Source organism: Pogona vitticeps, chromosome 2 (genome assembly GCF_051106095.1).
Source record: "Pogona vitticeps strain Pit_001003342236 chromosome 2, PviZW2.1, whole genome shotgun sequence".
NCBI lineage: Eukaryota > Metazoa > Chordata > Lepidosauria > Squamata > Agamidae > Pogona > Pogona vitticeps.
The window spans coordinates 142,970,455-142,995,314 of record NC_135784.1 but is presented as its reverse complement, the minus strand read 5'-3'; the positions used below and the strand labels follow the sequence as shown (position 1 = coordinate 142,995,314).

General features: G+C 44.9%; 1 protein-coding gene across 1 annotated transcript in view; it reads left to right on the top strand.

Annotated features, from left to right (window-relative positions):
* SLC38A10 (solute carrier family 38 member 10) overlaps positions 1–24,860 on the top strand; it is an 83,272-nt gene that overhangs the window by 46,820 nt on the left and 11,592 nt on the right. Inside the window, exon 11 of the mRNA XM_020813422.3 lies at positions 8,690–8,846. Coding sequence (XP_020669081.3) covers positions 8,690–8,846 — 157 coding nt within the window. The remainder of the gene's footprint in view (positions 1–8,689; positions 8,847–24,860) is intronic.

The following is a 24,860-nucleotide window of genomic DNA, read 5'->3' as shown; positions in this document are numbered from 1 at the left end:
TGTGCTGGATCTTCGGCTGGAGGCCTCTAGTCGTGTTAAATATCCTGAAAAGTTATCTGTTGGGTTGCTAATCCAAGGCCAGGAAAACAGCAAAGACATTATGATGAAGAAAAGGCTCTGAAATGTGAATGATGTGATGCTTGTTCTAAGCTTTAACTGTGTCAGGAACTGAAGCCTGGTATCTAGGCTTTATTGCATAGGGTGTTTTGGCTGGCTCCTCACTTACTGAGATTGATAAATGGGAGAAGCCAAATGAAGTTAATATTTCACAAAGAACGGGACAGGCATATGTAGGAGAGAAAGCACAGGCTGCTTGCCAGACCTCTGCTGTCTCTTGTGCTGCAGCTGTTGCCACTGCGGAAGAGAGAAGCTGCTTTTGAGACAGAACAGTGGCTTCCCTTTTCGGTGGCGGGAACTCGAGCAGCAGAAACCAAAGCTGGAAGCTCCAACTGCTCTCACACATTTCCTTTCACATCTGCCTGGCTCTTCTTCAGTGCTTGCTTCCTGTTGCTCCCCCTCTCTCTACATGTTGTGCTTCTTAGTGGAGAAGTGCAATTTCAACCCCAGTCCATGAGGTACAATAAATGTTATTTGGTTTCTGCATTGTATCAGTCTGACTAACTGCAGATTCAGTGCACCCAAACTAGCAAAGCAAATCTCCCATGCTTGGCTTCGATTCCTCCTGCAATTACAAGTTAAAAATTCAACAGTCAAACATCCAAACTTGATTGGTTGTTGAGAAATGCCTTTCCAAACGGGGAAGAACCATCACTCAGTAGTAGAGCACCTGCTTGGTTTTGAGAGGTCTCCCAGCTTCAATCCCTGTTGTCTTTAACTGAAAGGACCAGGGAGCAGGTGATTGGAAGGGCCCCCTCAAAAACACTGTTGGACTTGGTCAACCAGGTCTCTGGAGATACCTTCCTGTGCTTGTGAAAGGCTGTAGTTCAGTGAGGAGAGTGGATGTTTTGCATGCAACATGTCCTGGCGGCTCAGCCTCCAGCATTTTCAGGCAGGGCTGGGAAAGATTCCTAATTTAAACCCTGGAAGGCCCTTGCTGGTTGTTGAGGGCAGTATGGATGGACTTGTGATCTGCTTTCATATAAGGCACCTTCTTACTCTCTTCATAGTTCCCGATTTTTTGTATTTGTATTCATTCATTGTAGTTATACCTTGCCTTTCACTTACTTAGATAAAGGTAAAGGTTCCCCTTGACATTTAGTCCAGTCGTGTTTGACTCTAGGGAGCGGTGCTCATCACTGTTTCCAAGCCATAGAGCCAGCGTTTGTCTGAAGACAATCTTCCGTGATCACATGGCCAGTGCGACTAGACACGGAACACTGTTACCTTCCCACCGAGGTGGTACCTATTTGTCTATTTGCATTTTTACATGCATTCAAACAGCTAGGTTGGCAGGAGCTGGGACAAGCGGCAGGGTAAATTTCTAAAGTACTGCATCTGGCATAACTACTACCCATATTGAACACAATATTCAGAGAATTATATTCTCGTCTTTGGCTTTAAGAGAGATACGAGCCCTACCCAGTTTTACAAAGCATCTACTTAGCTAACTTATGTAAGATGGAGTACACAGGCAATTTACTTACCGTATTTTTCGCACCATAAGACGCACTTTTTTCCCACAAAACAGGGGGGTGGAAAGTTTGTGCGTCTTATGGAGGGAAGAAAACAGATTATATTTTCCTGTTTTCTTCTCCTAAAAATTGGTGCGTCTTATGAAAAGGTGCGTCTTATGGAGCGAAAAATACGGTACTTACCTACTTACTTACTTACCAAATGGACAGCAAGAAAGGAGTCAGCCTGGCCTTCCATTAAAGACCTGAGCATCCAGGCGCAGAGATGAATCTGAGAGCAAACTCAGGCTGCGAGTCCTAGTTTTCAGAGGGAGTGTTAACTCCATCCAGGATAAATTCGGTTTCTGTTCCCTGAACTGACTTTTGACTGATCAGAAGCAACCCTGTCATGTCTGCCTATTCTTTTCCTCCTCCAGGGGCTCAAGGCACTGTCCTTGGCTCTCTTTTGTGTTCATAAGAGTCCTATAGGGTAGATTAAGCAGTGAGGTGGTGGCTGTCCTAAAGTCATTCACATTGAAATTTATGACTGATACAGAATTTGAGCTTGGAGTCTCTGCAGTCTTAAGTCCAACAGTACTCTGCATTATACTGACTCCTCTCTTTCTGTTAGTGCTTTGTTTGGTACATAGGTAACTGTAGTTCTAAGGTGCATGTGCACCACTTGAATGCTTATGAGTTAAGTTTTGTAACCAATTTCATGTACATCATTGCAATCCAGCAATGATTTTAATATGGTTTTCGAATATACAATAGCTTTGAAGTTCAAAAAGAGCCGTAAATATTTGGGCTGCCATAATGCTGATGTTAAAACTCAAGATTTTTAGAGAAAAGCAAATGAACTGGACTGAAAAGCTAAAGTGGTTTATAGCTAAATTTGCAGTAGGAGGTGGTCATGCCATTTAGCTTTACACTGCAGCAGACCTGCAGTTTGGTTGGGAGACCATGGAAGAGACAGGGATGTGAAAAAAGCTAACTCAGCACCCGATTTCTTACATCCTGGCACCTGGAACAGCCCCCCCCCCTGCACTCCAGGCCAGGTCTCAAGACAAGTGAGTTATTGCCTCCTCTAGCTTTCCCCCTGCTTCCTTTGCCAGATTGTTTCATATCCAAGGATGTACCAAGATGTTTTGCCACCTGTGACAACGGACAAGATGTTCCCTTGCACTACACGCCAGAGGCAATCAGGCTGGCAGCCACATTTTATTTCAACTCTTGACAACACAATAGCATTCTCTTGAGAGCAGCCAGTGGGCTAGCACAGTGCAGGCTTTTTGCCTTGCCTACCTCTGTCCCCTTGATATCTCCCCACCCTTCCCATCCCTCCAGCATCTGCTGCCTCAGCTACTGAATAGGAGGCCCAGCTGGGCATCTAATATAAATTATACTCACATGATAAGAACAGAGGTGCACACTGTCTTTTTTTGGATTTTCATGGGAGAGCAACAACAACCATTTAGGCAAACTATATTATGAGTTCCTCTGTTTGAGCAATAACTGTAAAATTATGTCTACATGTGAATCCAGCTTCAGAGGCACAAACTGGTCAAGGAGAGGAACAAAGTTTCCTAGCAAGGTTTTGCTGCAAGAAACTTAGTCCATTTTTCAGAGTTCTTCAAAAGATGTTATTCTGGCACATACTAAATGTCATACAAACTGTTCTTCCTTGGGAATTGTTTTTGCTAGGCCAGCCATGGAGGATGCTGGCTCTCTGAAGTAGGGTGTTGTGTCCCATGTTGAAGCCTAGCCTTTTGTTCTTCCTAGTCTGCCATTCCCATTAAGAAGGACAATTTTTTTCTTTGTTTAGTGGAGGGAAAGAACAAGAAAAGGTGAAAAGCCGGAAAGTATTCATTTCTGAACATTTTTCCCCTTCCTCTGCAAGTCATTGGGTTGATAGAAAGTGCATGTTCAATTTTCATTCTTCCCCCAAAGTAGAGATTCAGTGAGTGGCAAGAGGTGAACAGGGTCTGGACAGAAGCTGCGATATCTAGAACACGGCGGGATGTTGGCTGCCTCTGCACACTCGCTCACAGAGTCACATCCTTGGTGGAAATGGTTGGCCATCCTTCTTCCTTTTCCTTTGCAATAATGTTCTGGTATTCTGGGAGTTTTGTTGTGGTACTGGTAGTGTTGCCACCATTCCTAAGTGTGTTACTGAGGAAGAGCTTCCACCTTTTACGCCTTAACTAATGTACTGTATGTGGATGTTTGACTCTCTGGATCTCCACATTAGCATCTTCAAAATAGCTCAGGACCTGACCAAATTATCTAGCTCATCCACATTTTTGGTTCTGCCCCTTTTCTCCAACTCTTTTTGGTGGCAGACAAAATCTCTTGATCCCTCCAATCTGTTTGTTTAGGTCTTGGTGTTGGTTCTCATGAGTCAACCTTGTCTCAGAATCTCTTTCCCTTTCTTCTCGGATGTAGGCCACCTGTTCAGACACATTTGAGATTGCAGAACATTCAGTTTGATGCCCTCCAGTTCTCTTCCCCAATAAAATCTGTGAGAAACTGCTTGTTGAAGCTAATTCTGTGAAATGTCTATAACTGATTGCCATCTGGTGTTGCATTGGTCTGTCTCTGTGAACAACTTTCCCCTCTCTCTTCTGTGTGCTTTGCAGCTTTCCTTCTTTTCTGTCCTTGTACCTGCATGTTATGTCATTAAATTGACAATGTTTTCCCTAAAGAGAGATTCCGAATTTAGAACACAGTAGTTTTAAAACCTCTACACTGTAAAACAGAGAAGTTTGGAGAATGTATTGTCTGTGTACTCCATCTTAAATAAATTAGCTAAGTGGATGCTTTGTAAAACTGGGTAGGGCTGGTATCTCTCTTAAAGCCAAAGATGAGAATATAACTCTCTGAATATTGTGTTCAATATGGGTAGTGGTTATGCCAGATGCAGCACTTTAGACGTTTAAGGTAAAGGTAAAGGTTCCCCTTGACATTTTAGTCAGTCGTGTTCGACTCTAGGGGGCGGTGCTCATCCCCGTTTCCAAGCCATAGAGCCAGCGTTTGTCCAAAGACAGTTTCTGTTGTCATGTGGCCAGCGCGGCTATACACGGAATGCTGTTTACCTTCCCACTGAGATGGTACCTGTTTATCTACTCGCATTTACATGCTTTTGAACTGCTAGGTTGGCGAAGAACTGGGACAAAGCGACGGGAGCTCACTCCATCGCATGGATTCAACCTTACGACTGCTGATCTTCTGACCCTGCAGCACAGAAAGGCTTCTGCGGTTTAGCCCGCAGTTACCCTCCCCAATTAATTTTTCCCATCTCTGCTTAAAGTCGCCAATCAGCACATGTAACTCATGTGATGTCTGAGCAGTAGCTTTGGTAACATTACTGACTCCAATTTCATTTGACACTCACACCAATGGCCGACCCCTTCCTCAAAACACCAACCGACCTGTTTATGCTGACAATCTTGCACTTGCTGTTGAGTCAGACAGTTTTCAGATGGCGGAACATCTTTTAACAGATGCATTAGAAGAACTTGGCATGTATTGTGTAGAAATGAATTTAAAGCCAACTCTACTGTGACTTCAATATGTGCCTTTTATCTAGAAATAAGCAGGCATCTTGGAAATTTCAGATTACTTGGAAGGGTGTCCAATTAAGATCATGGTTTCCCAGAGACCTAGGTGTTAGGAAACACTGTCAAAATACAAAACAAGGTCTGCATAAGGAACAATATTCCTTAAAAGCTATTGTGAACTATTAGTTGGGGTACACAAACACTGACAACTGCAGTCTTGGTTCTATACCCCCACTTAGGCAAATTTGCCAGATTTATAATTCAGCCCATGCAAAACAGGTAGATGTAGCATTCAGTGGATCCCATTACTGGATGCCTAAAGCCAGTCCTTCGTCATAAAAGCAGCTGCCTAATAGGCATTGCACCAAGTGAGATACAGAGAGAGGTAGCAGCTAACAGTAAAAAAAAAACCCTCAACACATCTACATTAAATGTGCACCTACCATTTGGCTACTGCCTTTACTGCTCCCAGATTAAAATCAAGGAGAATTTCTTTCAGAATATTTGTGAATCTGGCAGGAACAGAAAATGCCAGGACTGTAATGTTGAAAAAGCAAACTATTCACCTCTTAAAATGGACATAATCCCAGGAAAACCTATCCCCCGGTCATGCAAAGAACGGAGTTACTTGAAAGTCATTTAACAGGCTACGGACTAGAATTTACAGGAACAGAGTAAACCCATGAAACTGAGGCGTTGGTACTGATACAGATCTTTGTGAGAGTAGATAAAAACAGGTAACTTCACACTTCTGTCCATGTTCTCTATGCACCACAGGATGTAGTGTGGAAGATTTGATGCTAACTGCCCCCAAACATTCTTTATACTGTCCATTATTGGGTGAAAACTATATATTTTATTAATTGTACAATAGCACTTGTGACACAAATAATATTAATTGTACAATAGTGCTTGTGTTTTTCCACTGCGAACAGGGATTTCAAATCTTTGGAAGAACAAGCCACCATTTTATGTGTGTAGGTATGAGAGTTGTGATATCTGAGAGAGTGTGTGTTTTACTTCCTTGGGAAATGCCTTTTGGGTGTGTATGTGCCAGTTCATACTGACAGTTGCCGCTACCATTTTCTTGCACTGAGGCTTGGTGCCTGCTCCCTTACATTTCCTGCAGCAGGTGTGAGTAATCTTTGGCCACCCAGAGATTTTGGACTTCAGTTCCCAGAAGCCCCTGTCACCACGGCTAGTAGTAAGGGACTATGAAAGCTGCAGTCTGGCTGTAGTTCACATACCCCATACTATGTCCGGTTGGTAATGCCTCTTCTTCCAAATAAGTCTGTCCTGACACTCAGTTACTCTTCTTGATCAAAGATTTCTTAGAGAAGGGACATGATGGATCCTGAGGTTTGGTTGTGTCTTAAGGACCCCCCCTCACCCCCCCCCCTTTTTCCCACTGTTATTGACTGCTTTGCCACTTTCTGGCCAGGATTACTGGCATGGTTTTTTAACATGCTTGCTGTCTACTCCCAGCACTTGTAATAGTGGCATTGTTGACATGCAGACCAGATTTCAGGTAAAGCCCTTGCAGTGACAATTACGGTGATTAACTAGGTAAAAACAATACATCAGAGTTTAATTAAATCTCCTTCACTGTCAGCCAACAATCCACCCGCTCCTCTCCCTCGCTCCTCCTCCCCCCCCCTCTGCTACTGCCTTTTTCATTTAGAGCTTGGCAGCTCTACTGCTCAAGCGAGGCAAACACCCCTGATGCCCATATTGTTTATCAGTTATTACTGTGTATCTGCTGAGCTGATCACCTCTACCCAGGATCACATAAATTACTGAAACTTCAAGGGATAGCTGAAATCTGTATCTGGGTGCATGTTTTCATTTGTTTATGTGTTGAGTGTAAGCAATACTTTGTACTATAATCATTGGGAAATTGGGGTTCTTGCATTTTTCTTTCTTTTTTTCTTTTTCTTTTAAAAGCCCAGTTCTGCATCCAAGTCCTGCAGTCCGTCCTGCAAGTTAAAATAGTTTGGAATATATAAACAGAACTATAATGCTGCTTGCGAAATGTAGGATAGAATCAAACATAGTGGCGAAGAAGAGATGAACAGGGCCTTGGAAAGCCCAGAGAGTCTGCGAGGAGGAGCACTGAGGAGGCGGGACAGGGATGCATGGGGAAGCCTCCTCCTTTTGACAACTGGGAGACAACTCGGTGTTTTTTTTGTTTGTTTGTTTGTTTGTTTTGTTTTGTTTTTTTTTGGTCTCTGAATCATGGGCACAAGTAGTTCCATTTAGGGATGGTCATGAACATTCGGTTCGGCAGATCATCCTGGTTTGTTTACTGTCGCAACAGCCTGCTTGGAAGGAGTGTCCCGCCGTCTCTACCCTGCCTCCTCCAGGGACCCCCTGGAAGGGACAGGGTACCAAACTGCGGCAGTAAATGAACTAGTTTGGCAGTGTGTGCCCATTTCTAGTTCTGTTCGTTTCAAGGATCCCGTCACTTGTAGTGACCATTTGAAACATTTTGTAGTTTTTAGAGTAGGATTTTATATAAATAAGTAACATAGGGTACAGTCCTATTCCTACACATCAGAACTTTCCAGGACACCAAATGCACTCAAAAGGCATGGTGGAATCATACAGGTCCACACCCCAGTCTTTCTGTACCACCTTTGTTTGTTTTGTTGGGCAGTGAGAGCTTGAAAAAGTTACTCTTTTGGACAGTGACTTCCGAAATCCTCCTTGGGAGTTAATAGCTCCAAAAAGTAGCTTTTTCTCAGACTTGTTAGTAACACAGTACACCTCAGGCTTCCCTCTCTCCCTTGTCTCCAAATCTCAAATACGAACTTGATTCTCCACTCAGTTGTGGCAGAGGCTAGATGTAATTACAGAAGGAGACATATTGCATACAGATCCTCCTGTTGCCTAGTAGAGACTTTCTCCAGCTTGCATACATGCCTTGCTTGTACTGTGGATGAGTGAGTGCACAGATGACATACCCTAGGTTTATGGAATTGCCATGTCTGGTTAAGCGACCCAAGCAAGGAGCATCCAAGAGCCAGACTTCCATTCTGTTTTATAAGGCTAGCAAAAAGAGAGCGAGAGAGCAAGAAAGAGAGCACTAAGAAGAGGGTAGCTTAGCATCAGTTCTTATCTACAAAAGAGAAGTGTTTACATCTGATGAGGTGCCAATTAATGGGGAGATTGGGAGAAATGACTTTTTTGGACCGAGGAGGGGGAAAAAGAGGCCGAAGGAGGCTAAAAGAGGTTGAGAAGATTCCTCTCTGTGAAAGGAAGATTGGGAGTGGTTTAGAGGAATGGGAAAAAGATAAGAGGGAGAAGTAAGAGTGAAGACAGAAAACAGGGAGTGAAATAAACAGAGAGGTAGGCAGGGTTGGAAGCTGCAGGACCCAGGAAGGCCGAAGGGGATGTGTTGGTTAGGAATAAGCAGCCAAATTGTTAGTTCCAGCTCTCTGGTTTCTTTTAAATTCCCCCCCTCCCTGCTTTTCCTACTCCCCACCCGCTCCTTCTCCATTACATTTTTTGCTTTTCTTCAAACTTGGCATTAAAGGATCTGAAATTCTTTTTGCACAGCTCATATTATGGATCGGTTTGGGAGTCTTGCTCATTAGCACCTACACCACCTTATCAGCAACTCAAGATGTACCAGCAAAAATAGAAGTGCTGGAACCCGGAAAGCTGCCAGGAGAAATAGAGAAAGCGTTGGACCAGGACTCTGTCCAAATGGCAGGTATGTGCCATGTTCTTGGTATGCCATGTTCCAGAAAATACCTTGTGTGCACCATGTCTTCCAGATATTTAGGATGTGGCTGCATCCTTTACACAGCAAAAACAGGTTTTCAGACAAAGATATTGGCTGTCACCCCACATATTTGTTGGGATCATTTTTTAGAAATCCATTATTTGGGGGAGGAGGAGGGTTGCAACATAGAAAGGCAGTAGTATTCGGTGCCCCCTAAAGGTAAAGGTAAAGGTTCCCCTTGACATTTTTAGTCCAGTCGTGTCTGACTCTAGGGGGTGGTGCTCATCCCGTTTTTCAAGCCGTAGAGCCAGCGCTTGTCCGACGACAGTTTCCGTTGTCACGTGGCCAGCGTGACTGGGGAACGCCATTTTACCTTCCCATCAAGATGGTACCTATTTATCTACTCGCATTTACATGCTTTCAAACCGCTAGGTTGGCGAGGAGCTGGGACAAAGCGACGGGAGCTCACTCCATTGCGTGGATTCGATCTTACGACTGCTGGTCTTCTGACCCTGCAGCACAGGCTTCTGCGGTTTAGCCTGCAGCGCCACCACGTCGGTGCCCCTAGTGAATTTAATTGGGAACTACACAAGTGCCTTTAAAGATTCTTTTTGACAGTGGTTTCCAGCCTTGGGTGCTCAGATGTTCTTAGGGATCAACTCCCAGAAATCCTGACCAGCACCGTTAGTGGTGATGGCTTTTGGGAGTTTTAGTCCAATAAAATCTGGATACCCAAGGTTGGGAACTACTGCCCTGTGACATCTGGATAGAGAACATCCAGGCCACCTGTATGAAATGCACCGGCAGCCAAAACTCTACTGCTTCGACTCTCTGAGCTGGTAATGTATTTTCCAAGGTTTCAGTCATGCCCCATTCATCATATTCAAAAATTATGTAGATTTATATGAATCTTGCTCCTTTCCTTTCTGTCTCACCCCTCCCCCCCCTTTAAAATGTCTAGGACATCAATTCCGGCTACTTTTAGTCCTGACAGGGCCTACAATTATATCTCAGCTTTGTTTACCAGATTGTTGTTATTTATTATTTGTTTACTAAGATGGCTGATGGAATTATGGCCCAGCAGCACAGCAGCAGCCCCACCTCACAAGGCCATCTCAGGCAGGTGTCCGCTGCCCCTCTGTTGCCCCCTCCATTCAAGCTGTGTTCTTTTTCTTTCCCTCTCTGCATATTATTTGACTGGAATGTTTGTGTTGCTCTCAAGTGACTTGAAGTATCATTGCGAGGACTTGGAACAGAAGCCAGCCAAGGAAGGATTGAGTCAAGGGATGGGTCGAGACCTGTGGGCTTCCAGAAATTCTGACAGCGACAGCTCCCGCTCTGCAGAGCCCGTAGTGAAGGGCTGTGAGAGCTGAATGCATCTGAAGGGCTGAAGTTTCCCCACTCCTTCTTCTGTTCCTTGGGAGCCTTTTGCTGCATCCCTGCTGCAGTCTGCAGTACTGTACTTTTCAGATACTGGGGCAGGATAGGCAGCTCCATGCCCTCCCATCATCTCTGACATGGGTCCTGATAGCTGGGCATAGTGGGGATTGTGGGTCAAAGTTGCTTACCCCAGGCTAAAGGTTTGACAATGATATTCCTGCGTGGACTTAGTTTTCAGATGTTAGGCCTTTCTACATCTCCTGCTTAGATGTGGGGCTGGGGAACACCAAATAGAAAATCCTTTCTGATTTTCCTCACAACTTTGTTTAGTTGTTTAGTCATGTCTGACTCTTCATGACTCCATGGACCAGAGCACCCAGGCCCTCCTGTCTTCCAGTCACCTCCAAAAAAGCCTATAATCTACAGCCTTGCTCAACTCTTGGAACCTCAAGGCTGTGACTTCCTTGACTGAGCAAATACATCTTTTATTTAGCTTTCATCTTTTCTTTTCAATGTTCCACAGCTTTGTTGTGTTTTCTAATGAGTCTTCCCATCTCATGATGTGCCCAAAGTATGCTAGCCTCAATTGTGTCATTTTTTGCTTCTAGGAAGAATTTGCTGCATTGCTTTTCCTCTTGGGAGTTTATGAGAGCATCTCTACCTCCCTCTCCACTGTTATCCTCACTATAGCCCTGTTAGGTAAATCGGGCTGAAATAAAATGTGACAGGCCCAAGGTCACCCAGTGAGCTTCATGGCCAAAGGGGTGTTTGAACCCATGTCTCCTGAGTGCTAGTCCAAAGATCTGTCCACAACATCATGCTAGCTCTCCAGTTTTGAAGATGTTCTCTTTGCCCTAATAGTAGAGTTCTTAAAGTAATGACAGTCACTAGTTCCTTGTTTCAAAAGCAGAATTTCAGCCCTTTCATCAGGTAGAACAAGTGGAATGTCCCTGGCCAGAGTTGATGGAAGCCCCACTCCACCTAAGCCATAGGTGTGAAAGCTCCCTCAGCCCCACATGAGGGGAAATTTTTATGTGTGTGCGTGTGGGTCTGGTCTCTGGGTGTCTGTGTGAAATTTCGTATGTGCATACTATGTATAGACTTACAATGACAATAAATTTAGTTTATTTGAAATGGTATGGAAAATTGGCCGTTAAGAAAACTGTTAGATAGTGAACTCAGCTCTCAAGGCATGCTGGGAGTGGCATCATATCCTAGGAGGGCTTCAGCCGATTGTAGCCTGAAGTGTATATGGGCTGAAGTATTGCCTTTCTACTGCCAAGGAACCTTCCCTCAGCCACATCTGTTTCCTATTTCTTACACGAGCCTCTTGTGGAAAGAGAGGACTTTTCTTGTCAGGCAGCATGCAGTTTGTTTTTAGCATGTTCCTGATTTTGGCCCCCTCCTCTTCACCCCACCCCTTTAATTGATGGGTTTGCTTGCTCAAGCCATTTCCATAACTAGGCTGGGTCTTTCCCCCATTCAGCACTTACCATATGCTTTTTGTCTCTCCGTACAGGGTAGGAGGTGGGTTTGTATTTTAATTTATTGACTCTTTTGATGTTGCAGGGCCCAGAACTATACAGACTTTCATTAAAACCCTGCCCTGTGGGTTTGGGGATTATGAATATTAGAACACCGCCCTTTTATGTGAACACATATTGACCAGCAAACTTTGAATAGTGTTTTCACTAACGACACCCAAGTGTCCATTACGCCCCCATCTGTATTGCTGGGAGTTTACTGTCAGGAGCTCTTTGGGAAGGTATAAAATCCTCTTTCAGAGAGGTTGTGCCATTACACACAGTGTGTGCGTACATTAAAAGGTTGCTAAGCTGCCTTTGAAAGCACATGAAGGCAATTACCCTCCCCCCTTTTTCTTAAAAAAAAATTATCTAATTAGGCAATTTCTTTCTGCTTTTGAAAGATCCCTTCCCTTCCCCTAGAGGGTCTCCCTGGACAGATTAAGATTTTGTAATATTTTTTTTCCCAGCTCCTCTCTTGAACATCATTGCTTAGATTCACCCACCCCCTGCCTTCCCATCCCTCTGTGGTTTCCTATATCAAAGCCCAATCCGGTTCTTTCTGTGTTCCTTTTCCCTGCAATTCCAGACAGTCCTTCTAAGTGGTCCAAACAGGCCTTTGCATTTCCTCTCTCTCTCTCTCTCTCTCTCTCTCTCTCTCTCTCTCTCTCTCTCTCTCTCTCTGTGTGTGTGTGTGTGTGTTTTAAACCTGTCCATTCAGATTTACAGTTTTTGCATCTGATAAGACATGGCCCTAACTTGGTGTATTGTGTGCACTGCTGGTCTGTTTAATTTATGGTTGTCGTCTGTGCTTAACAGTGAGAGCCTGTGGTCCTGACGTCTATGTTGCATGCAAGCCACGGGGGGGGGGGGATGGAGAGGGGTGTGTGTGTGTGTGTGTGTGTGTGTGTGTAACATGAGCCTCTAAGGTTGTGCCTGTGACAGGCATCTGGGATACACCTGCTTTGTCCTCGCTGTTCTGTTTCCCCACCCCCATCCCCACTGCTTGTTGGTTATTCTTCAAACAAGAAGCCCAGGCACCGTGGAAACGTGGATTATGCACCAGGCCTCCCCTAGTTTCTAATAGCTGCTGGAACAGCTTGGCTTACTGGAGCACTCCCTAGTGCTTTGGGAGAGCAATCTTTTAATAGCTTCTGCGACACAGAAAAAGGAGCTATTGGCCTGCTGTCTTTTTTTTTTTTTTTTTTTTTTTTTTTTTTTTTTTTGGTTCAGTTTTACAATCTGTGTGTCAGGAGAAAATGGTGAACTAGTTTCTTTTATGCCATTGAGTAACCTTGTGAAAAGGATAATGCTTAAAGGTTTATAAATGGCTACCGAATATGGTGCAGTGGATAGAGTGGCAGATTAGGACTCAAGAAGCCTGGGTTCGAATCTCCACTTGGCAATGGATTCTCACTAGGCAAGTGGAACTGGTAAAACCACTCCTTAAATGGGAGTTTCATTCACCTTGGGTCACTGTAAGTTGGTTCCAACCTGACAGGATGTAACCAACTAACGAAAGGGTTTACAAATCTTAAGAGAAATATTTCCCATTAAGATCTATCTGCAACCCCATCCCTCTCCTTCCTATGGAATCAGGGATTCTGATTATCACATAGAATCAGGGATCTGGGCCAGATGAACACCATTGTTTAATGACTTCTGTGTGTGTGCTCGGACAAGAATTTTGGACACGCAGTCTGCTGAAGACTTTTTCCAGGTCGTTACACTGTACGTCATCATAAAGGTCTCTGATAGGCAGCATCAACTCAAAATATTCTTCTTTCTGCACTTATTCCTTCTGCACCAAAAAAGCAGTTGATGTTCTTCTTCATGGCCTCTGTGATTCAAACCCTGGGTGATCTGCGCCTGCGCAGAGCCTCATCGGAAAGTTCTAGAGCTTCTGCGATAGCAAAAAACATTAGAATAAGGCTGCTCCCCCCCCCCTCGTATAGGTATCTTGGCACCAAGGCTCCCCTTCCGTTTCTTTCAGCTGCCATGTTGAGAGTCTTATAGTTCTGCTTCTGTGAGTAAAAGAGAGAGTTTTTTCTTGATTCTTTCGTGTTATCAATTTTTTTCCTTTAAACTTTTAGATCAAATTTATTATCATCAGAGACTTTTTTCCTTTCTCCTTCACTCAGCCTCTGGCCACAGCACCTCCCCCAACCATCACTTTTTTTCCTCAAATTATTTTTTCTCCTATTCATGGCCCCTTTGGGCCCGTTTAAACACTGCGTGGTCTGTAATAACAAAATACCATTCTCTGACGGCCATGCCAAGTGTCTTTTGCTTGGGAGAGGCACACCAGATGTCCTCCTGCCACTACTGTAAGAACTTCAAGCGCGGAGTCCTTCATTCTCACTTATCAAGATTAAAACTCCATCTTTGGGAACAATCCCTTCAACCAACCAAAATGGCCCAACATCTTTGTAAGGTCACCTCACAAACCAAAGCAATGGAAAAGGCTCTTTCTGAAGCCTCAAAACAACATCCATCGACCACACCATGCCACTCCAACACTCCATCCACTTAGTCTAAAACTTCAAAAACACATAAACCGAAGCGCTCAATACCGAATCGCTCAATACCGATATCGAACCCCTGCACTAAATGTCAAATGTCCACGAAAGCCTCTTCAGTCCTGGAGCCCTCTCTGCGTAAAAGAGCTAAACAGCATAAATCTAAAGCTGCAGTCATCTCTCAGCAGCCTCAACAAATCGCTGAATCAGTCTCTATTGGTTCACCTTCTGATGATGGAATCTCCTCTCATCAACCCTGCTCCCAATCACTGGAATGGGGTGACAGAGTCGATCGATTAACATCTTCTCCTTCCAGTCCTCAACACTCTGTTCTTTCGAGCAACCCATCTGTAGTTGGTTCACCTGACAGGGTTGACTCCGAACAACAGCTAGAGACCATACCCTGTTCAGCAACATCTGATCATCCACCATGACTGCCTCAGAGACATCGGTCCCAACAGTCCCTGGAGTCATCTATTTCATCACACATGGCTCAGACCCGTGTTCAGCACTCTCATCGGGTTGCCATTTGCCCCAACCAGTGCTCGACCAGACAAACTGCAACCGCCAATCAGCCAGTTGCTCTGTCCAGCTTTGCCATACCTTCTCATGGCGGGCCTCGATCTTGACACCCAGCAGTCGAAACGGCCATATCACCATGACCCATATGGACTCCATCCTGCTCCCTACCTGGCACCTAAAAGACCCAGGACGGTCAAGCAATTTTCTTCTATATGCAAGACTTTTACAGCTCCAGCCTCCCAATATTTTCCCGCTAATCCAGACAAGAGAAGTAATTCCTCTCGCTCAGCATCTCCAGCGTCTATATACTCACCTGCTTTACCAGCTCGTCAGCAACCTCCATTTCGACATCACCAAGACACAGGCTCTGATATCAGTGATCCTTGATATCCATCCTGGTCTATCCCTCTATCATGATTTCCATTGCCTGATAGAACCAAGCCATCGAACTCTATCATTATGACCCCGAGTCCAACACCGACATGCAACCATATCAAATGACATCCATGGACACTCAGATGACATATCTCAGTATTGAAAATCCTCAACACCGACAAATGCCCATAGACATGCCACCTCCATCAACATCGAGCCACAACCATCAATACTATGACACTCAACCTATTGACACCGAAGTCGATCGACAATCTGTCGATTCCCAACGCGATCCTGATTATTCCGATCACAGATCCAGACCTCAGACACCTTCAGTATTACCATCACTGGGGAAAACTTCCAAACCTACACCCAACATATGATCCATATGGCTAAGTCTCTCAATCTCCAAATCCACCATCCTTCAACAGAACCGGCCGATCATCTATACGACCCAATCCTAAAGATACAACTATTCCAGTACACATCTCGATGCTTCCATCTCTACTCAGCACCGCTCAACGATCCTGGACAAAACCAGCCTCTTCCCATACCACGTCTAAACAAATCAATAACCTGTACAGAGTCCATGATCCTGGAGCTCTATTTCTTGAAAAAAAACCAGCTCCAAATTCTATTTTTGTCGAAGTCTCCCAATCCAGATCTCAACATTGACAAACCCTCATGCCACCAAATAAAGACAGTAGAAGGACTGACTCAGTAGGAAGATGGCTTTATTCACCATGCATGTCGCTGACTACCAGGGAACCATGGGTGCATATCAAAGTTTCCTTTGGGACAATATGTTAACCTTCGTTGAATCTTTACCAGAAGATAAAAAAGTACTCGCCCATACCTTTCAACAAGGTCTTTCCATTGCCAAACAACAGATGCTTTCTGCTAGGCACATGGTAGATGCCACAGCAAAGTCAATGGCCACTTCTGTAGCCTTACAATGTTTCTCTTGGCTAAGGACAGCTGGCCTGGCTGAAGATGCCCGCGCATGTATCGAAGATCTTCCATTCAATAGGGCAGGCATCTTTAATGCTGAAACTGATGATATTTTGGAAAATGTGTAAAAGAAAAGATTAGCAGCTAGATGTTGAGGAGTTTATCCATCTTACCAACAACGCCCCCAACAAAGTCAATGGAGACAACCGTACAACTCATATCAAAAATTCCAACGTGATTCTCCAAAACAAACATCTTATACAGCTTATTTCAGAAATCAAAGAAATAAACCCAGCCAACAAGCCATTACTAGGTGCAACAACCGCAAGCCCAAACATCACGTTTGATGCTCCCATGACCACGATCACACACCATTCCACCCATCCTTCCCTCTGGAAACACCTACCTGTCTGGGAATCCATCACTACAGATGCCTGGGTACTATCCATCATCCGTGACAGCTACCGCATTCATTTCTTCCAACTTCCTCCGAAAACACACGTCATCACTCCACCATCTCTAACCCTACAAGAGGAAATAAAAAATTTACTCCTCAAGGACACCATACAACCCGTCTCATAACACAACAAAGGGTTTTTCTCTCGCTGTTTCATCGTACCCAAAAAGGATGGAGGTCTTTGCCCTATCTTAGACCTACAAGAGTTAAACAAATACATCATTACCACAAATTTCCATATGATTACCCTCGAATCAGTTCTCCATTTACGCCGCGAAATTGATGATTGGCTCCTCATAGCTCATTTCCGTCGCAAGACCGAATGAGAGATTCACTTCACCCTTACCCTCCTTCGTGATCTCGGCCTTGCTGTCAACAAACACAAATCAAATTTGAAACCTACAAAGATTATTCATTATATAGGTTCATGCATAGACGCCACACAAGCTTGCACCTTTCTTCCTCCAGACAAGAGAGAAAATATCATTGCCTTGACTGTGCAACGTGTACTAGGCACCATGGCCTCTGTGACTTCAGTAGTGCAGCACCTACGTCTCAAGATGAGATCTCTTCAGTTGTGGTTTCTCACCCTCTTCAACCCGCTCACAGATCTTCCTAACACTCTTTTAAGGGTCACCCCAGAACTCGCCTCCCAACTTCAGTGGTGGCGTTTTCCTCCCAACCTATCTGTCCGGCGGCCGTTCCAACAAACACGACCACAAATAAAGGTCACCACCGACGCCAGCCTCACAGGCTGGGGAGCTCACTGCAAATCTCTCAAAATCCACGCCAAGTGGTCTTCCAGAGAGAAATTGCTTCACATCAACTAATTAGAGCTGTTGGTGGTTATAAAAGCTTGCAAAGCCTTCAGAAATCTCCTCACTGGCCAGAGGGTACAAATTGCCACCGAAAACACCACGGTGATGTACGACATTCTGAAACAGGGTGGCACCCACTCTCCATGTCTCCTCTATTTAGCAGTTGACCCCTGGGAGTGGTGCCTAGCACATTGTACCTGCCTCACAGCTTTACACATTGCTGGCCACAACATCGACTTGGCCGATCTACTCAACCGCACAAACTCTCAAGCTCACAAATGGGAGTTAGACCAATCAGTTTTTCTTTGCCTGTGCAAATGATGGGGCAAACCAACTCTTGAGCTCTTTGCCTCCCATGTCAGTCGGAAGTGCAAACTATACTGCCCCCAAGTTGGCATTGGCAAACACTTCCAAGGAGATGCATTTGTTGGCTGATGGCCCAAGACCCTCACTTACTTTTTTCTGCCATTCCCACTTCTCCACAAGGTCGTGGTTCGCCTACGACAAGACAAACCTGATGCCATCATTATAGTCCCTTGGCGGCTGAGACAACCCTGGTTTCCATTCCTTCACAATCTCTCATCAGACATTTACGACCTCCCTCACCTGCCTCACCTCCTCACGCAAAAAAACACCCAAGTAGTCCACCCAGACTTACCTGTTCTCCACCTGGCAGCGTGGAGGATTCCGCCTCGCTAATGAATGTCCTCCATCAGTCAAAGAAGCCCTCCACTAGAAAGGCTTACCTGTATAAATGGAACGGATTCAAATCTTTCACTGAAGTTTCTTCATTGCCTTCTATCAACCCATAACTTGCTACTGTCCTATGTTTTTTGCTTCGTCTCAAGTCTAGTGGCCTTTCCCTCTCTTCCTTGAGAGTTTATCTCTCCACCATAGTTTCTTATAAGCCCCCTAACTCTCCGGTAGCTGTGCATATTCCTGTGGAGGATACATGGATTGTGGAGAATAGAACAATGAGTGTCAGAGGGTACTCTTGCTTGGCAGAGCTTCAAAGCCCAAGAAGCCCAAGAGTTGACTAACAGAGCCAGTATAGGAACTGGGTCATCAAGCTTAACATTCAGCAGCCACTTCATCTTGAAAAATGTGAACACCCTCCATAGTGGTCCTCAAAAAAGGAAATGTCCGGGGATTATATGCAGATATACCCATGCAGTAGAACTGATGTCTTCTTTAGGAGCCAACTGAGTTTTAAGCAAGCTCGCCTTTTCCCAGTAGAGACATCAGTGGAAGCAGACATTTAAAATGGAGCTTTCTTGCTTGCTTGGCACCTTTTAATTTCCTCTGCTAGATTAGGAACACCACAGTTTTCCTAAGCAAGCAAACTTGTTCTCATTGCTTTCTTTCATTTCTCTGCTCCTTCCCCAAATTTCTCCTCTTCCAAAGGTGTGTCTCATACTCTTGTTTGGGAAAGGGGGAAGTTTGGCTTCTTGGGACATTCTTCTTTCAGATGGACTGGGGCTCAGTTAAAAGGCAGAGGAAGTGGAACAGGTGGCAGGATGCGCACCTCTAATTCTTCCTCTGGGATTCAGGGCACCTTTTGTTTTCTTCATTCCAGTTTACTCTCCCTAAAGTCTCCTCTGCTGCAGATAGGAAACTGCCTCTTGTACGAGATGAGCAAACTGTTTGTTGTTTCTTGAGGAAAGATGATTTCTGAGCTAAATCAAGGTTTATTGGTAGTGGCTTTTTCTCCCAGTGTCTCTGAAATCAATTAATGAAAAGCTTTCCTGCTGTTAGTTAGTTAGTTATGCGCGGTCAAGTGGGAACCGATTTATAGTGACTCTAACAGGGCTTTCAAGGTAAGTGAGATATTTAAGGAGGGTTTTACCAGCTCCACACACCCCTATGAGTTTCCATGGCCAAGTGAAGATTCGAACCCTGGTCTCCAAAGCCCTAGTCCATCACTCTAACCACCAAACTACCCTTGGTCCCCTTTCCTGTCCTCTGTGCTTGCTGTTAATATTCTCAAAGCTGTCCTGTGTGCAGGCTGGTTGGAATCTGTAATTTTATTCATGTTGTACAGCCTGTAAAAGGAGCACAATGTTTTTGGTTTGCTTTTAAATTCAGGAAGAGGTGGATATGAGATGGTTTTAAATGCAGTTCCCTATCACTGTGCCTCCTTAGAAAGCTGAATCTGCTCTAGGACAGCAGGCAAGTAGAGAAAGGGTTAGTGCCCACATCTTCCTGGGAGGACGGCTATTCTCCCAGTCAAATTCTTGGAGAGAGGATAAGAAAAGCTTTTAGGGTTGCTTGTGATGAGATTTTATTACAGCCCAGAGAGAGACTGATTGGCAGACCATTAAAACAAAAGTGGATGCTTCAAAAACCCAGGAGAAATGTCCCTTGCTCACTCCCGATTCTAATGCAGACAGCAAAGTATGATGAGCACTTGGGTTGGCCCTGTGTGGACCATCACGCCTTCACCAGGACTTGGGCTTACTCCCAATATTTGGGGCTTTCGCCTCCCCTTTGCCTCCCTAACTCTTTAGCCCTGAGGTTCTCTTCCTCCCCCCCCCCCCCGTTGTTTTTGTAAGCCAAGAAGCTTTTACAGCCTCTTCGCCTTTTCCTGTTAAGCCCAGCACCCCTCATAAAACATTAAGAGGCACAGCATTACTGTAACATTATCCAAAGGGACCACAAGGGCGACTCTACAGTTTCAGCGATTATTACACATCCTGGGCAAAATGGTTCTCTCCAAACCACATATAGCCCCTTATAGATTTCCAAGCAGCATGAGAGGCCATTAATTCACGCCCCGATGATGAACTTAATTTTGCTTCCTGCTGAGAAAATGACGGCTTAGAGGCAACTTTGTCTTATTACAGAGTGGAGATTTTTATCTCTTCCCCCACCCCTTTTTTATTTTGGGTCTCTCTGTGTTTGTGTGTGTGTGTGTGTGTCTGTATTTGGTGTATATTCAATGCCAGAGGTTTAGGTAGGAGGTTGCTAGTCACCTTCCACACTGGTAAACACAGCTGAAGCATTAATAAAGTAGCTCCACAGAGACCCCCCACCTTATTGGAGGAGAGTAGAAAGTTAAAAGAAGCAGAGGAATATCTACTGTCTTCCCTGTTTTTCACAGCATGGCTTCAGTTGAGCCAAGTGACCTGTAGAAAATAAGATTGTAGCTGTCCAGCTTTCCAGGGCAGGCGAAAAGACCAAGGTCTGTGTGATAAAATTCTTTGCAGATTGTTCCCATTGCTGAAGCTATCATCCAAAGTTAGCCCGTAAACTATAAATCTAAAATGAAGACATGCTTTAACATAACATAATATAACAAACCTTTTTTTTTTTTTTTGGTTGCGTCCCTTTTAAACTGGCAGCTAACTTGCTATGCTTCGTTCCTTATACTGTAATGTCATTTGGAAGTTGTGAAACTGCAGCAATGCTGTGAAAAGCAAGGGAAATTGGGTACGGTTCTTTCTCTCTGTTTGCCTCCGAGACGGGGGGGGGGGGGCGAGGTTCTCTGGCTTTCCCCTATGAAGGCTTCAGTTTAATGAGCAAGCATGTATCTAAACTTCTGGCGAGGTGCCTGCGCTCTTTCTGCAAACTTATTTCTCATCAGGATTTAGGGGAGAGAGGAGAGGAAGAAGCTTGACTAATCTGTTTGTGTCAGCTTCAGAACCACCATTTTGGTTTAACGCCATTTTTTAAAAGATGTGGATGGTGAAGAAGTCCTATAGAGAGAGGCCGAAATCCTGTTGCTTAGCATAGTAAGTTGCAACTAGAGTAGGGCCATTGAATCAATGGGGAGTTGGGGAGTCAGCTCTTCCATGAGTTACATTGACTTACTCTGCTAAAGCCACAGGATTTCAGGCAGTATATGTTATTGGCTCAGGGCTGCTTCATGTATTTTAATTTTCCACCTAAGGGTGGAAGGCATATTCTGATAAGCTTGAAAATCAGACACGGCATATACATGAGGTATGAAGTGTCTGTGCAAAGCAGCTTTAAAAGCAAACACGTGTGATTTTTAAAAGGAAGGACACTTCTTATACACGGTTTCACACATGAGGGTGTTTGTGGTATTTCTTTCCCACTTCTCAAATCTAACTTTTAAAAATACCACATGCAAGTGGGCTCTCAGCATTCAAGGATCAGTGGGCTGTGGCTTTCCACGATCAGAGGAAAAAGCCCCTTAGCCCTCCATGGGTCCCTGTGCTCTTGAATGGCTCTTAGCACTACCACATTCTTTCCTCCCCCCTTCCCCCCCCATCCCTTGAGTCCTTTCTCCAAGTTATATGAGCAAAAGGTAACATATAATCCAGCAACGGGAACATACAGAAATAGAATAATATAAATTTGCTGCAGCCTGAGAAGGCTTCTGCCGAAATTCACATCCATATATACATATGCTTTACTGCAGCAAAGTAAATTTATATTACTCTATCTATATAGAGTAGAAATAGCAGAAACAACAACACTAGTAGCTAAAAGAATGAATACAATACAAATCATTGCTAATAATGTATTAAAAAACAGGGTGACTGATCATGTGAACAACTTGGAAAATAATCAGGGGTCTACCCGGATAAACAGATAGGTCTTCAAATGGCAGGAGAAGCATTCATGACTGGTAACCCACCTAATCTCAAATGGTGTTCACAGCAATGGTGTGCGGACTTTCCTTCAGAGAGCACCAGGTGAACCTCCCTGCCCTGCAGTAGACTAATCCTGGGCTGGCCCTCAATATGTAACAGTTGAGGTGGGGTGTACAGGAGAAGGAGGCTCTCTCAGAGATCCTTGGCCTGAGCTGTGTAGGGGGCCTCCTTTAAGACAAAAGAAACAAGAACTTCCAGGTCATTGAAAGAATGAGCGGAGCCCAATCTTACCAGCCCTCTGCCTGTGTCTCCGCAAAGAGCATGACCCTACTTTCTATCTCTTAAGACCCATGCGGTAGGTCTGCACTCTTAAGAGATTGCAGCAACTGATCTTGTTTTATGGGGAGGCTGGTGTTTATCTTGCATCACTTAATGCTTCCCATCAGTAGCAGCCTTGGTACTGACAAACCCCACCAGATTTAAATGATCCAGCCTGTAGTCCACCAGCGGAGAGAGCCCAAGGCTCTTGAGCAAAGGTTCTGCAAATCCCTCCCCCAGTTCTGTCCTAGGCTAGCAGCTGTACATGTCTCTCCCCCCCCCGCCCCTCAGTTGCATGCAAATTTCCACCCAGTGTGCACACAGACCCTCCAGAGGACTGATCACCAGCCGTGTGAATGGCATGGAAAAGACTTTGGGAAAACCTCTGAAGGGGCCATGGATAACTAACTCACCATGTTGTGCTTGTTCTGCTGCCCTGCTCCTCTTGTACCTATTATGGGAACACCTGTTGCCTCCTTGATGTCATGGTTGCTAAGTACTTGGAAGAATTACCAACCCATCAGTCATTTTCTGTTCTGGCCTCCGAGGAGGCTGGGCCATCTTGTCTCCGGCCGCTGCCCTGTAGCCTACTGTGTGCTGCAATGGTGCTTTTGCAGTCCGCCGGACTCCAAAAGGCTGTCACCCTCCCAAATGTAAGGTGTCGCTTTTGATTCCACCCTCCCACCACAGCCCCTCCAAAGGACAAGAGGCTTTGAGATCAAAAGTTTGATAACCTTGCATGTACGATTTAAGTATGTGGTTATCATTCCATTATTCTGCACCACATCTGGTGACCTTTCTCATCCTTTGTCTGCTATCCATCTGTCAGGGGCCCAGCCATTGTCATAGGGAGGTGGAATGCAGCAATAGACAACATAGCAAGAAAAAGCGACACAGGCGGTCCATTCCCCTGAGCAAAGAGCCACGTGACTGTGTTCCTTCCATTGGAAGTCTGTTTCTCTGCAAACTGTTTGCCCAGACTTGGAGAACAAAGAGAATGCCACAAGGAGGAAAGTAGCTTTGTCAGGGCGAGTGCACAGCTAAAACATTTATCCCGGTGTGCCATTCATAGAATCATCATAGAATTGTCCTGAGTGTTCATGAGTGTTTTAGTATGGAAAAGACACTATCTGCACTCTCGTTACAGTGTTTATGTTTTGTGAATCCCCTGCCTTTCATCCAGTGTGCTAGGGAGTCAAAGTTGAAAGTGCTTAGGTGACTAGGTGAAATGAGTTAGGGCGATTTGAGCAGGTTTTCCAGGTGGGCATGAGACAAGTCCCTGACAGCATTCCTCCTTCCTGAATAGCAAAAGCAGAGCAAACGGTGCTCAATCTACAAACGTCTGTGCTTTTTACAGCGTATAGCAAGCATCCATGTGCCCTAATCTGGGCATCTTCACACCACACAAATGAAATGAGCACATTCCTATTCCTTCTCTCCCTCATTTGCTGTGAGAAGAGGACAACAGAGGAAAGGAACTGAATTTCTTTCTTCTGCGAATCAGGGGCCGGAGTCAGGAATCGATACAGCCCTATATAGAGTTCACAATCACCCTAAAAGGCTGTTGATATTCTTACTGCTGATCCTCTCCATTGCTGCCAGCTGTCTGTCTTTTCCAAATATGCAAGCAGTATCCACAGATAGAGCAACATCTTCTCCCTGGTGCTGTTTCGGGTGGCTATGCAGACCAAGCACAGAAGGAAGAAGGCAGGTGGGCAAGCAGAAGAACGAAATGGAGGGAGTAGAAATCAGGAGAGTATTTGGAGGGTGACCATCTACGAGGCCTTTGTGCTCCAAAGTCTGAAGCTGGCACGGCCTGAAAACCAGGATTCGGCTGTCATTGCTTGTGTGCTTCCCTTCCTGTTACAACTGGCTCACAGTGCCAGCTCCCTAAAGGCCCTCCCTGGAGCCATCTTTGTCCCATCCTCTTTGTAATTCTTTCTGTTCCCATGCTCTCAGATGACCTCCTGTCCTTCATGGGGATCCTCTGCCCACTTGAGAGACGTGTAGATCTAGGTAGAGCAGATCTAGGAAGTGGTATGAGGGGGAAAGAGGGCAGGGTGGAGAAAAGGGTGTCCATGTTTATGTCAATGCGAGTATTTTGTATTTAACTCTGCTGGAAATTTTTGGCATGATTTCAACCACCAGAAATGAGGGGAACACTCTGCTTCTCTTGCAAAGTTCCTTCCTCAGACTCTTCATCGGAGGGCAGGCTCCTCATGAATTCAGAAATAAGGCATCACCATAAGCCAAACCATTCATTTTTATTGCAGCTTCCCTTATGTATTTATTGCTTTCATGGGTGAGGGTGTGCTTAGCTGCTTGTTCAGCAAAGAGGGAAGGCCGTACCCCACCTCCTTAGGGAACCCAAACATCTCTTAAGGGTGACTGGAGGCTTTATGCAACTGAAGGGATCATTGGAAGAAACCCAACCCGAGGGAGAAACCTTGAACCACCTCCTTTCTGACTGTGTTTCTCGCAGGGGAGACAGAAGACCAAAACAACAGAGTCTGGTGACACCTTAAAGACTTATTTTATTTAGCAAAACCTTTCAGATATTGTAGCCCTTTTCTTCAGATG